The sequence below is a fragment of the Morone saxatilis genome, unplaced genomic scaffold (assembly GCF_004916995.1).
Source record: "Morone saxatilis isolate NCDOM2014 unplaced genomic scaffold, NCSU_SB_2.0 Contig7, whole genome shotgun sequence".
In the NCBI taxonomy this organism is placed as follows: Eukaryota; Metazoa; Chordata; class Actinopteri; family Moronidae; genus Morone; species Morone saxatilis.
Genome location: NW_023340246.1, coordinates 18,112,789 through 18,126,986, shown reverse-complemented (window position 1 = coordinate 18,126,986; position 14,198 = coordinate 18,112,789). Strand labels below are relative to the sequence as shown.

The window sequence follows — 14,198 nt, the reverse complement described above, 5'->3', positions numbered from 1 at the left end:
ACATGCAAATTGCTGCTTTAATGAGGTGTTTGCAAAGACTCTAAATCATGTTGAGCCTATTTCTCAATCCTCATGTGTAAAAAGGTGCTGCTGAAGCAAAAAATCTGCAGTTGAAATTACAATCATTAGAGCTCCTCTCTGGTCAGCTGCCTGGTTGTAACTGTGTTGTGGACTAGGCAGGCTGAAATAATTAACATGCATATTATGTTGCAAAAAGATAATGAAATCTCAAATATGTGCTTAATACAAAGCATAATGACGAAAGGTCAACATCTAACATGAAATCAATTTCTCTATATATTTTCATGTGCTACGATGTCTGAGCAATAAAGAATCTGCACATTCAGCTCCAGCAATGTTCGCTGCAGTCTGGATGAAAATCCTTCATGTTTTTGTGCAGGAACTCACAGGACCCCAACCAGAGGTGAACTGTGCCTAGCCACACACAAAAAGCCCAGTGTGTCTGTGCTGACAGTGGAGAAGCCTTGGATGTGTGCAGCTGCTGTGGCCCGTAGCAGGGCACTGTTCAGGGTGTCAGTCTCGGTCCATCTCTGCGTCTCACTGCTCCAAGCCTGCTATCTTGAATGGACAGGGTAGTTGCCATGACAGCCGCAGCAAGGGTGGGTAAAAAGGATTGTGTGGTTTTTATGGGGAGGGGCGGGGGGCAACTTCACATTGGTAATGTATTGATGGAGATGTGATGCTCTTTGCTTACTGCTACTGTATGTATCTTTGGAATAAGAATGCACATGGGCAAACATTTTCTTGGCGTTTCATGGTATTTACAGCTGATTTTGGCTCAAGAGTTCTCACACACACTTTGAAGCTTTGCGCTGTTGGTGACTCTTCAAACATTTATACAAGCTTGCACAGGGATATCTTGCATGACTCAAATGAGTAGAGTATACTCGTTTTTTCTGAGCTGTCGTCATCAAATATTGATGGAAAGGGGTCTGTAACCACAACCGTGCGCACAGCTGATATTTTTACAGATAACTCAATAACATCCAAAACTGCAAATCCCCTCAAGACCATCACGTGTGGTTAAACTCAACAGCTTTTCACAGTTATGAGGTTGAAATGACTCTCCTAACAATAAACAGAATAAAAAGTTATGAAGTTCTTTTGTTATTTTAAATTGTCATGCTCTGAGGACAGATAACGCATGAAGACAGTTTGGCTAACAGCCTTCTTAATTGTAGGTACAAACCGCACACACACAAGAGGATTTTTTGGGTGTCCCGTGAGCATAGCAAGAAAAAATAACAAAAAAGCTTTTTGTCTTAATTGGTGTGCGGACAGTAATTATCTCCCTTTAATTTAAGGCCTTGTAGTGATTTGATACTTTGACTCTTCACAATTTAATCAGGGGAGAGTTTCTGTGACGATGTAGAAAAGACTTTTGGATACCCACTGGTTTTAATGAGGAGGACTGGCAGCAGTATTTATATTTTTTAGACTGGAACAAATCCGGAAAATATTTCCCTACTCCCGGACAAGTGACTAAAACAGAAAAAAATAGGCAGAAATTTAAATGTCAATATATTCCATTATGATGATGAAGCATTTGCAGCTGCCTGTGCCTGTGAGTGCTATAATGAGATGTAGGAGTAGGAGAGGCAAAGCCAAAGGGGCTTCTCCACAGGGGATTCAGACGTTACAGACAAACCTCGATGTACTGTGGACTGATCTCAAAGAGAGGCAGCAATGCTCTCTTTTTCCTCTCTTGCCAACTTTCTCTCTCAGTGTTTCTTCTGCTTCTTTTCTCCCAAGTCCCCTTTCACTCTCTCGGTCTCTCTCTGACAGGCTCAGCGCATAGTCTAGTGCTAATCCACTGAGGGCGAGGCTAACACAGGAGCTAATGAGATTAGGACACTGTAGGCTTCTTTTCCCTTCTCTCTGCCCTGTGCTGCATTTAATTTATCACTGACTGCTAATCTGTGTGCGCTTGTGTGTTATGTGGTGTGTAAATAATGTTTTAGACTAACTATTAGTAATGTGAATCGGTAAGAAAATGAATACAAGACAAATACTGTGCATGACAGTCTCACCATTTCTGCTCACTCTTTTTGTCAGGTACCAATTTACAGATTTCCGTTTTGGTAGTGAAGAATTCAGTTGACATTTTGGTTTTAAACATTCAAGTAGTTCCTCTGCATTTACTTTTAACCATCTCTTTTAACACTCACACACCAAATTCACATCTTTAATCTGCCATGAATGAATCATCCAGGCTTTTAAAAGGATGTCTCACACTGTAAGGAGCCTTTTTACTTTTCACTTTTACATGCAACTTTGATTTCCCCAACCCTCCACGCGGAGATACATCACTCTGAATTTTAAACCTCATAACACAGATGTATTTTCTGTGATGTATGACACAATCCAGAACGCAGACACTCAAAATGCGGAAAAGTCAAGGCTGCTTAGAAACTGGATCTATTTTAGTTGAATAAACCTCTCAAATACTATTAGAAAAGACACATCTATACACTTGTATTCTTAATACTGAATCAATTGTATCTGTCTGTATTGCGACAGTCCTCACCGTCACTTCGCTCACTGAGTCATTCAATCTGCTCTTTCGACATCCACGGCTAAAATATTTGATTTGTTGTCTTTCCTCTGTGGTGAAAGAAGAAACTTTGACCTGAACCTATGAACTGTGTCTGCCCGAACACCAGCTGAAGTCAATTGCTTTTTTGCTACTCACTGGAAGGCATCCAAACCTCTTTTTCAGTGAATTCAAGGAGGGATGTCTTTAGAAAACTTTTAAAGAGTCAGTAACACAAGGCTAGAGTTCCCTTAAAGGCTAACTTTTGTATTTTTCTATTCCATTTTCCTAGGTTTTGTGTGTCTAATGACTAAAGAGGATAAATCTTTGAAATCCAGTCCAGTATTGAGCAAGAGGGCTACAGCCGGCCAGTTGCAAAACTGGCTGCAACGTAATTTTTATGGGCAATTGATGGTTGAAAAATACCAAAATTACCCTTTGAGACAAGACATGACCTCAATTTATAAAACATTAAATCCTGGCTGCCATCGTAATATCGATATCGATATAACGACTGAATTATATCAGGTTTTGTTTTCCACATTTTAAGCATATTTCATTACATTTAACATCAATTTCACACTTTTACTTGTAATTTTCCATACACGTGCCACATCGTGATTTATTTTTAGTTACAAATGTTCTAAGTCGTCCTAGTATTTTAATATTAATTTCAACCCTTTTTCCAATGCCCAGCTGTAATAATAATATAAAGTTGCAGGGAAAAAAGTAAGATGAGCTGGGGAGAAAGAGTGAAGACTGAATGACAGACTTAGAGGAGGAGAGAAAGTGAGAGAGGAGAGCTGGAACCTTTTCTGTCACGGAACAAAATGCCAATGTCAGATAGCGTCACACTGACTGACAGGTGGCACAGCCTGTCAGGTCCTCGACACTGCAGCTGCATGGTAGCTCACGGTCGATTTAGATCTTTTTAAGCATTTGTTTGTGCATATCCAGGCCTGTGTGTGTCTTGTTTGTGTGCGAGTTCAACAATTGTAATGGTCATTATGACTTTTCTTTTTTAGAAGATTGGAGGGAAAGAATCATAGTGATATCTGTAATTTTCTGGTGAAGTAAGTGAGTACAAAGGTATACATAGTTCAACAAACACACACACTTCATGAGATTTACACACAAAATTTCACCCATCTGACTGTACGTGTGTATGTGTGTGTGTATAACTAACTCATCCCTCACCCATTCAATGGCTGCTTCTGCATGCTCGCCATAGACACAAACACATATCCTCTTCACACTTTATTTGCCCTGATCTTCACTCTGACCATTTATCCGCCATGATTGTTACACAACAAATATGTGTGTGTAATTCCTCTAATCCATCCTGTCTCTCCCTGCGAATGTCCTCTAGGCCTCTCCATGGGGTCTGTCTAACTGCCAGTGTGGTGAAGAGGGAAATGAACGTGGCTTTACAAGCTGAGCCCACCCGGGGCTTTAATTAGAATGAAATCATTGGAATGAGCTTTGGCTACAAGCGCTCATATCAACCTAACCCTCTGAAGCAAATAAGGTCTATCTACTGTTGTATATTAGCTTTGTGTTTCATTTTACACTTCTGTATGTTCATTACGCTATAACTGTATAAAGGTGATGAATACTAAACTATACCACCAACCACAAATAAATATCCTGAAATTGACTCCAACTCTCTCCATCCCGGCTCGCCATCCATCCCTGACTAATTATTGGCTAAACTCGCCCTCTGTCCTCTCTGCACTATTCCCATCATCATTAAAAACCTCATAACCAACAAATTATATCTTCTTCATTCACATGAACCCTCAGCAAAAAGATCACTCTCCTTATTCTTCATTGATGTGACTGTAATAAGCTTTGATTGACTGAGAGGGGGAGCGCGCCCTGCTTCCCACGCAGGGAAAATGCAAGCTGGTGCTGATTAGAGCTCCTGATGCTGAGGGTGTGAAACCCCTCTTTTTTGAGAAGGGGGCCACAGCTCTGCATTTGATGTGGGAGAGGGGCTTTCCATAGACGTGCAAGAGCCCTTTCATTTAATTTGTGCATGTCCGTGAGTATAAAAATCCAACATCAGAATGCATGTGCGTGTGTGTCTGTGTATAACGCTTCCTCATGAGGTTACATGTGTGTGTGCTTGTTTGTGCAGAGGGAGAGAGGTGACGCGCAGTGTGGGGGCAAGTGAACAGCAGATGCTCCCATTAATTAGATGTAATGATCACACAAGTAATAACGAAGAGGGTTGGCTGGAGGAAGAGTTGATTAATCTCTGAGTGGTGGCTAATTAATGCATTAGACTACATGGTATGAAGCCAGGCCTGTGAATCTATCAGTGACTCAGCCTGTCAGTTTTTTTTCAAGCAGGACACATCAATCTGCATCTGTGGAGACTACAGGAAGCCTCTTTCACTTCTCTCACTACGTCGTCTTCCTACTCGCTAACCTCACTGTCCGTGTCCTCGCTGCCACAATGCTCATCACAAACACCTCGATCTCCTGCAGCAGCCAGAGAATCAGTGAAGTCTCCAATTGTTGCACGAAACGAGAGCACACTGTACTGCGCGCTGCGTGGATCCTGTTCTTGTGATTGTTCAGACATACCTTCTGTTTCCGCCTCTCCTTCCTCTTGTCCTCTGTGTCCTGCAGCATCTTCTCTCTCCACAGGTCAAAAAAGTAGGATGGATTGGTGTAGAACTTCAGACCCTCCTTTCCATCGTCCCTGGATGGACAAAAGAAATCAAGAAATCTCGTTACATTTTGGTTTGGAGAAGTAGTTTTCTTTCTTTGCAAAGCTAAATTAAAAAAACATCACATATGAGAAAAATGTGCAATGTCTAGAATTACTTTTATAATAATTCCAATGTGATTTGGAATATCGTGTTGACTTGTGCGTCAGACAAAACAAGACATTTTAAGACGACATCTTGGGCCCTGAAAAAGCAATTATTACTGAATGATTTTCTGTCGTTGGACTGATCGATAAACCAACTGATCGTTTCAGCTACACATAAACAACAGTCTTGACAAGGGGAGCGGAGGCACAAACCTATACTATACTATAAATAGGCATTTTCCTCATTCACTGTCGGTCTCTTAAAATGCAGCAGGCCGTTGCCACAGAATTTTAACAACCCTGATGAATGGAGAGTGGAGGAAATATTTGATAATAATCATTTTTCTTTCCTGTGTCCTGCCCTTGCCTGTCTTCTTCTGCTGTCCTTCAAGAAATCATATCTGTTTACCATTTGAATAATAGCTCCTGTGTTATCATTTATTCCCTCTTAACACTGCTTCGCTCTCTGTCTCTATCATTTGCATTAGAAAAGCTTTTGTTGTCACTGTTTGCCTTCGTGATGACAGGAAACGAAAAAAGACTTCTGACAGGGACAGGTAGTTATCACATCAAAAAGGTCCCTCTCGACAAGGAAATTATCATACACACAAAACGCCCACACATGCTTTCCGGATTTCACATCAATATGAGGATAAGCCTCGTAAATTGCCCTGCTGATGTCTTTCTCTTCTTTCTTAGAGGCTTCCGAATGTCCTTTTTTCCATGTCCGGTCTGTGTTGACCAATCAGTAACATCCAGCAGTGTAGTTGTGGATTGCAGCTCACTTGCTTCACCCTCTTTTTCCTAGCCCCAAACACTGAACCCGAAATAGCTCCCGACGCTTTGCCATCGGTATGTGAGTGTGCGTGAATGGGATTAGTTTGTTTCTGATGAGCAGGGAAACTTGCATGCCAGCCTCTGCCATCAGTGTGTAAATGGGTGTGAATGGGTGAATGTGACANGCTTTGAGTGGTCAGAAGTCTAGTCCATTACCATCCATTAATTAATTAACCATCTAACTGATTTATTATTTTCTGCAAAACTAGCACAGACATACTCAAACACGTGGTGCAAAACAGCTTAGTAACTCCATCTCTCCTGAATGTCTATTGTTTCTGAACATGGCTGAAGGCATAAGGAGGTACCAGGTTCCATGTCAGTTTTTGAAGTATCTGCTGAATCCTGACCATTCAGTGGTCCTGACTTGAACTTATGGGTAGCTGCCTTCATGCAGTGCCGGCCACGTTTTGGGAGGCAATTATTTGATGATGACACCGATAAGGGCAAGAACACAGAACATGAAAAGGAAAAGCTTCAAAAGGCAAGAGTGGAAAGTTTAATGATATGCAACACAACAAAGGGAAGAAAATAAAATTCAACAATGGGATAAGGCAAGGGTGGAGAGAGAGCTACTGTAGTGTGTGTGTGTGTGTGTACTGCGGGTAGTTTTTGACTGTTTGTGTAGATCATTATGCGTGGTATTCGCTCTGTGTATATTTGAGGCGGGTGGTCGTGTGTGTGTGTGTTTGTGTGTGTATGGGAGATAGAGAGAGAGAGAGAGAGGATAGCAGCTGTGCTCTGAGTGGATCTGAGAAATAACAGCCTGGGGAGGTGTCCCAGGCAGACTCCTGGTGTGATGTGAGGAGAGGAGAGGAGACGGGAGGAGACGAAAGGAGAGGAGAGGAAACGAGAGGCGAGGAGAGGTGCATAGAGAAGAACAAAACCAGGAGAGGTGATTCCAGCCTTAGGCAAACAATACACAATTTTATATAATTCACAAATAAATGAAATTCTGAATAAAAACTGACATGAAACGAGACATTTAGAGTAACGTTGGGAAATAAGGGATGTATTGCACACATCCACCCCTGCCTTTTCGCTTGATCTAAGCCCTGCCAAAGCCCAGAGGTTAAAAACACACCCACGACAGGTTTAAATACCACGGCCTACACCTGCACCTGTCTCCCTACAGTGCATGTGTACGCATACAAAATAATACGATTGTGTTTGAGCTGTAACCTTCTCAAACTGACTTGGTCAAAGTGACAGTATTACACAGAGATGGGTCATGTGAGATGCTCAAGGAGAAGGAAAGAAAATGGAGCGAGAGGCATAAAAAAAAAAGAGAAACAAGAAAGCAGCTGGGTGAGAAGGCCAAGTAAAAGGGAGGGGAGTGCTGGCCAGCAGAGCTTTTTATGGATTATTCATCTGAAGATGACTCCCTCTATCGCTCTGCTCACCCGGCTCAAACTCAAGAGCTAAAAGAGATGCCTGGTAGCATGCCGATAATAATATGCCAACCAACCAAGGTGCACGAGCAAGTGTTTCAATATATGCAAAACTAAACTTTGTATCCATTTGAGGTCGTCTTTTCTCTGCGCATTATTGTGAGCATTACTGTTATGCTTAAAAAAAGCTTATATAGTGGCAGGCCAAAGTATAATACACAAGAATGCATGGCCATTTAGGTACTTTTGTGCTAACACAGCAGGGCGCAATGAGTCTCTCTTTATGCCTATCAATAAAATACTAATGTATTTATTTTTTTCCCGTATTCTCCAGGCTCAGCAGAGTGGAAAAAAGACAAATATATGTAAAGGTTGATGAAGTTAGCATCATGCTGGGCTCAGAAAAAGGGCTGTAATTAAAGAGAACCACTTGTAGGTAATGTCAGGTTTTTCTTTTTTTTCTCCCTACTCTATTGTAGTGGCATAATTTCACCTACAAAATGCAATAGCATACAGTTCACTTCAAAACATCATACCCACTCAAACCACAGACTGCTTTTCATAAAGTAAGTAAACAGGCTGGATTCAGACCTGTAGGGTGAGAGGATGTTGAGGGGTGGCGGCTGCTCGCATGTCTGGAAGGTCTCCTGCAGTGGGATGGGCAGTGACTTGCGGTCAAACAGCTGCTGGTCCTGAATAGTGGAACTCCTGAAAGCCTTCCTCATGGTGATGTCCTGAAGAGACACTGAGGAAGATATGGAAGGATGGAGAAGAAAGAAAAAGAAAGAGGTTATTACAGTTATTAAAACCAGGGTATTTGAGGAATATGCTATTGTTTGTATGTTTGCCAAATGTGTGACAGAAAGATAGATAGAGAAGAAATGATCACTTTAAGACGTATGCTTGTTGCTCTTTGGCTGTACTTCCCCGACAGACTCTCTGTCTCTCTGATGAATATAATAATTAACATTTGGCTCCATCCCATCATTATCATCAACAAAATTGACACAATCAACATTACGGAGATATAAACCTACAATAAACCACTAATCATCTTCCCTTGGGCTAACACTACATTGTTGTCCTAATTGGCTAATTTGAATTCCCCCCAAAGCAAATCCACACGTGACGACGAAGCTAAGCCGGGCTAGGCTAGGCTAGGCTAAAGCCGTCCGTTAGAAAGAGGCTGTGGGAATAATTGCCCTTCTTTCATACAGGAACAGCTGACATTTTCAGAGGGCAAAAGAATAACAGAAGAAAATCAATGCTGCACAGCTGAAGCGTTCAGAAAAACAGGTTAGTGAAATAGCTCAGGGGAAGAAGGAACACAACCACACTAACGCTATCCCTCAATCTGGTCCAGGCCAAGTAGAAAACAGCAAGTCTTGGAAAGAAATCCAGAGCGTTGCAACCAGATCTGAATTATACATGAGGGAGTGACAAATGGATACACTTTACTGCTGCCCAGGGGAAGACTGAGAAAGTCATGTGGCATACAGAAAGTATTGTTACAGTTATTTTCTACCACACACAGAGAACAATATGACACCATAGAATCCAATATCATACCTAATACCCAAAACATACAGTAAGTAGATCTCCTTTAATGCAAACAAATGGAACAACTGAGTTATCAAGACAGCTGTTGAATGTTTGTCTTAGTTGAATGAGACAAAGTTATTTACTATAAAAAGGCCCAGAAAGGACCAACTAGCCTAATCGGATCTCCTACATTGCAGCAATGGGTAATGACTTCCACAGACTCTCACTGTAGTAAAGGGCCAGCCACCTGAGGCACTGAAGTATCATTATTAACAAGCACTTATCAGTGAGCCAAGGTTTGGTAAGTTAACACTCCTGGGGAGAGAAAGGAGGCCAGAGAGTGCAGGAGGGAGATAATAAAACTTCACAGACACAACAGATGGAGGGTCATGGAAACAGGGGATGAACAGAGACTGAAGGAGGAGGCACTAAAAAGGAAAACAAAGAGCAGAGGCAGACATGAAGGAAACGTTCACGAGAAAAACAAGCGAGGAAATAGCAAGAAGAAGAAGAAGAAGAAGAAGAAGGGAATTGAGGAGCTGGTGCATGAGACAGATGGAGAGACAACGATACAAACATTAAAACATGCGAATAAAGAGTAGGAAGTGGTGCAAAGAGTGCAAGAGAGACAGTAAAAAACACATCAAAATATACAGTATGACTTCTATGAGAAAAACAGAAAGGCATGATATGGTATCCCATGGGAGTAGTGCAGTAACCTGAGAAGAGCCAGATGGATTAAGCTTCGAAGGAAACACGGGGGAGAAACTAACAGCTATTTAAACAGCACACACACACACACACACACACACACACAGGCAAACGCATACTGTACACAGTATATTCTTCTACAGTAAACAGAAATAACCACAGGAGAAAACTGATATCTCACCTCTGCTATTGTTTGTACAGCAGTTTATCAAAATTAGCGCTACATTTTCTATTCTGGGACTTGCTGTTTGAGAATTCTATACACTTGCCCAATGTTTTGTTCTTTTTACTTTACTAAAAAAGATATTTCATTGGAACAAATTGCTGAGCTCTGGGGAGCAATGGCGACATTGCTACAACAAAGTTTGACAAAGCAAGAAACAAAAGCGGGCAGCTGTAAACAAACGGTTTAGCCAGATGATCTATTTGAAGGTAAAACTGAAGTGTGTTGGTAATAACCCCTCATTATATACTGGAACTGCACACACCATTATGATAAGTAGGCGGGTCAAAGATGAAACATATCTTTAAACTGTGATGACTGTTTATGAAGGACTGTTAAACATTTCTTTCAAACCTTTCAAATAAGTTTGATTAACTTGGAGGTTTGTTTAAAACTTTGATTCTTTAACTGCTAGTGTTTCGGGACTGCAGCATCTCCAGAGCAAGTAATTAACTTGGTGAGTACAATCTTATTATTAGTGACAGGAATCATGCCTGAAACTACCAAAATAAGACCCAAGTTGTAATAAACCTAAATCATCCCTTTAGAATTTTATTCATGCTTGTAAATGAGAGTGCATCTGAATAACCTTTAGTTTCTAGATCAGCAGCATAAGAGGTAACTAATGATAAGAAGGGGGGGGAATCAAAGCCAAAGCCACCGTGGCATGACAATTACACTGCCTGCAGTGATCACAGAGGAGGGAAATGCTAGGGATATGTAACAGTGCTGGTGAGATCTGAGAAGTTGAAGATTTTTCCAAGTTGAGAAGATTAGAGAGGCTAAGGGATACAGATGTGGAAAAGAAGATATGAACATTAAAGTGAGGCTTTTTTGATGTTGCAGTGATCCCTGTAGGGCATTTCACTTGTTGTGCCCTTTCCACAGGAAGGTCAAAGTGAAGGTTGAGAAAGTGCACCTGGAGCTGTCACCAACCCTCTCCTCCTCACTGCTTACAAATGTACAGAAGAGATCTATAGAGAGGACTGTTACCGACAAATAAGCCCCCTGCCAGGGTCAGAAGGAGCCACAGGCCGACCGGTGAGTCACAATTTGGTGTTGCTGAGTGCTGTATGTTAAGCAAAAGTGCTGTGTCCTGCTGCCCCCAAAGCATTTAGGGAGAGTACAGGGCTGTCAGATGGTGTGACAAGTACGTGCAAATGCGAAAAACGAGAGAGGCAGTGCACAAGTGAGTGTCAGGATGCATTTGATGCAGAGTGAGGTGGCTATAAACCTCTGCCAAGCAGCACTGGGCACTGAGGGAGGCACGCTAATCAATGTGGGCAGATACACAGAAGGCGTGCGCACATGAACGTGCACGCACTAACACACACACACACACACACACAATGGATCAGTCCAACACACACACACAGATGGATATCTTAACATGATGTTCTACATCCTAATTACCAAATGTCACTTATTCAGCTGAACTACCAATTACACCCATTTAGTGAAGACATTTAGCTAATGAGAAAAATGTGAGTGTACTCGTATGGGAGTGAATGAGTGAGCTTAGTGAGAGGTTGTAAGTGTGTGTGTGTGTGTGCGTGTGTGTATGTGTCAGGTCGAGCCCCAGGTGCAGCAGCAGCCTCTGATCTCAGCCTGTGAAGCTTCTTATCAGTAAGCGAGTGGTGCATGGTTTATCTCTCTCCCTCATATCTTTTCTAACGATAGGCATCTAGCCAAAAACACCCCCGACCAAATAGAGAGGGAGGGAAGTTCTTGTCTCTCTCTCTCTCTCTCTCTCCTCCTCTCTTCTCTCTCTCTCTCTCTCTTCTTCTCTTCTCTCTCTCTCTCTCTCTTCTTCTCCTCTCTCTCTCCTCCTCTCTCCTCACACAAACACACACCCCTCCTTCAGCTTCCCTCAAACTTTCAGGCAAATGATTTTCCCTCTTCCCACTTTTCATCCCCTCCCTCATAGTGATGCAGTCCTACACACAACCACTGAAGATAAGAAAAGGCATAGGCCAGGCTGTCTTTTAGCATGCAGGCAGAGCTCTCTCTCTTCTGTTGTACTTCAATGCAAATGTTGCCCTATATTTCCCCTCATGCCTGCTTCCTTCTGCAGCCCTGAATCACTCATTCCTCTCTCAGACTCCATCCTTTTCCAACCTTTCCGTCTTTGTTTCGTTTATTGTTTGTCCTTTCTTTTATTTTGTCCTCTTCCTCTCCTAGAATCTATCTGAATGTTCTCCCTCTTGCACTGACAAACTTTGTAAATCACCAGTGTTGTGCACAGTGTGAAAGGAAACATTACAATCCTGTGTTGTGGGTGAAACAGAAAGTTACAAAGTAAGAATTATTTAAAGCACATAAAGCAATCCATCTGCAAATAGTTTGGTGACATTGTATTAGTATATGCAATTGTGTTATGAGTTACTGTGTGCTGAGAACTGTATGAAGTAAGTAAGAAGACATCCTTGCTGGTAATCACCCACAATGCTTCTGGATGAACTATAATATCATCAAATGTCTGCTTGACGTATTGTTATACCAGTGTCAGTTGCTAATTGGAGAGGTGGTCCAGAAAGACATATCTAATTGTTTAGGCTACATAAATAAAAAGAAGACCATATTAATAAAATACTCTTACACCTTACATGTCATTTTATATCATGATATCAATATGTAGAGTGATATAGGCAATTTTCTATTAGAACAAATGAAATGCCTAACAAATAAGAGTATTGTGTCACGTTGAGACAAAAAAAAAAGCATAAAAATCCAATATAACCATGAAATAGTCCTGCCTTAACACAGGGATATCGAAGAACAACATTTTGAACATCTTTAATGAAATGTGGCCAAGCATGTAATTGCCATGGGGGGTCACCAGTGTGCTCTTGATGAACACATCTGGACAGGTACTTTTCATTGTAACCTACCGGTGGATGAGGTTTCACACAGTCACTTGCCTTTTGAAAACTGTATCAATTTATAACAAACTGTATCTCTAGTCACTGTCCAGGTTATCACTATGTTGCTGGTCAAAACACGCAGGTGGCCATTCCTTACAGTGCGGTGTTGTCTGTGGCGCGCGGTCCACCCCGTCTGCTTCTTTCACATAAAATCCAACATGTACCTGCTGGTTAAAGACTTAAGAGGAATACTTAGTCTGTAGCTGACTATGTTTTTTTGTAAAAATGATGAAACCGTGTGTATCAGCATTTGAATAAAGCCTAATTTTTCAGATCTGCAACACTGACCATTAGCACTTTATTTTAATGTGCTGATTTTTACTTTAACTTTAAATCTTATGTTGGTGTGACATGCTTTTCATTCATTGCACTTTACTAAACTGTATTCATACTTGTCCTCTCTTTTATTATTGTATCTCTTCTTATTGTGTTCACCGTAACGCTGAAGGAATGCAATTTAATTCCCCTGTATAACGAGTATTGTTTATGGAGAGAATGAATATATATTCTACCATGGTTTTGACCTTGACAGAGGATTCTATTCATATTACCCATCCCTTCACCTAACCCTTTGCGTAAAAGGAGGGAAGTATGCGAGTATAGAGTATGCACTTGTGAGAAAAAGAAAGCACATTAAAACACTGAATCCCATCTGAACTTAAGTTTCTTCTGTGTGAACTTCACGATGGCTCTTCAAAAACCAATGGGTGACGTGATGTCACAGAGGTTTAGTTCCTTTTTAATTTCACAGTGGTAAGCCTGCATCCAAGAGGAAGCTACACAAATGCCGAACAAAGCTTGTGCACTTCTGGTGTCTTTGAGCCAGGAGGGGCCAAATTTGAATGTTTACAAATCGCAAACGACAAATCCTACTCATTCTGCCTTTAACAGAGAGAAACCGAAAGACAGAGAGAGATAAAGTGGATGGAGATAAGGAGAGGTATGTAGTAGTGCCAGAGAAAGTAGGAGTCATGGACGGTTAACAAGCACTAGAAGACAAAAACCAAGGAAAAAGAGAGACGTAAATACTGAAAGATCAAGATGTCATGTGGGAGAAACGGAGAGCAGAAAAGAAAATTGGCAATAGACGACGACGAAGAAACCTCTTATGGATTACAGAAAGAGAGACATAGAGTACATAAAGAAACAGTTAGAGCCCAGAGGGACCTGAGGTGGCTTTGTGGCCTTCCAT

General features: G+C 41.4%; 1 protein-coding gene across 4 annotated transcripts in view; it reads right to left on the bottom strand.

Annotated features, from left to right (window-relative positions):
- wasf1 (WASP family member 1) overlaps positions 1-14,198 on the bottom strand; it is a 52,023-nt gene that overhangs the window by 12,487 nt on the left and 25,338 nt on the right. For all 4 annotated transcript variants that reach the window (XM_035678457.1, XM_035678455.1, XM_035678454.1 and 1 more), the window contains 2 exons: positions 8,198-8,351; positions 5,147-5,264 (listed from right to left, as the gene is read on the bottom strand). In XM_035678457.1, the coding sequence (XP_035534350.1) occupies positions 5,147-5,264; positions 8,198-8,351 (272 nt within the window). The remainder of the gene's footprint in view (positions 1-5,146; positions 5,265-8,197; positions 8,352-14,198) is intronic.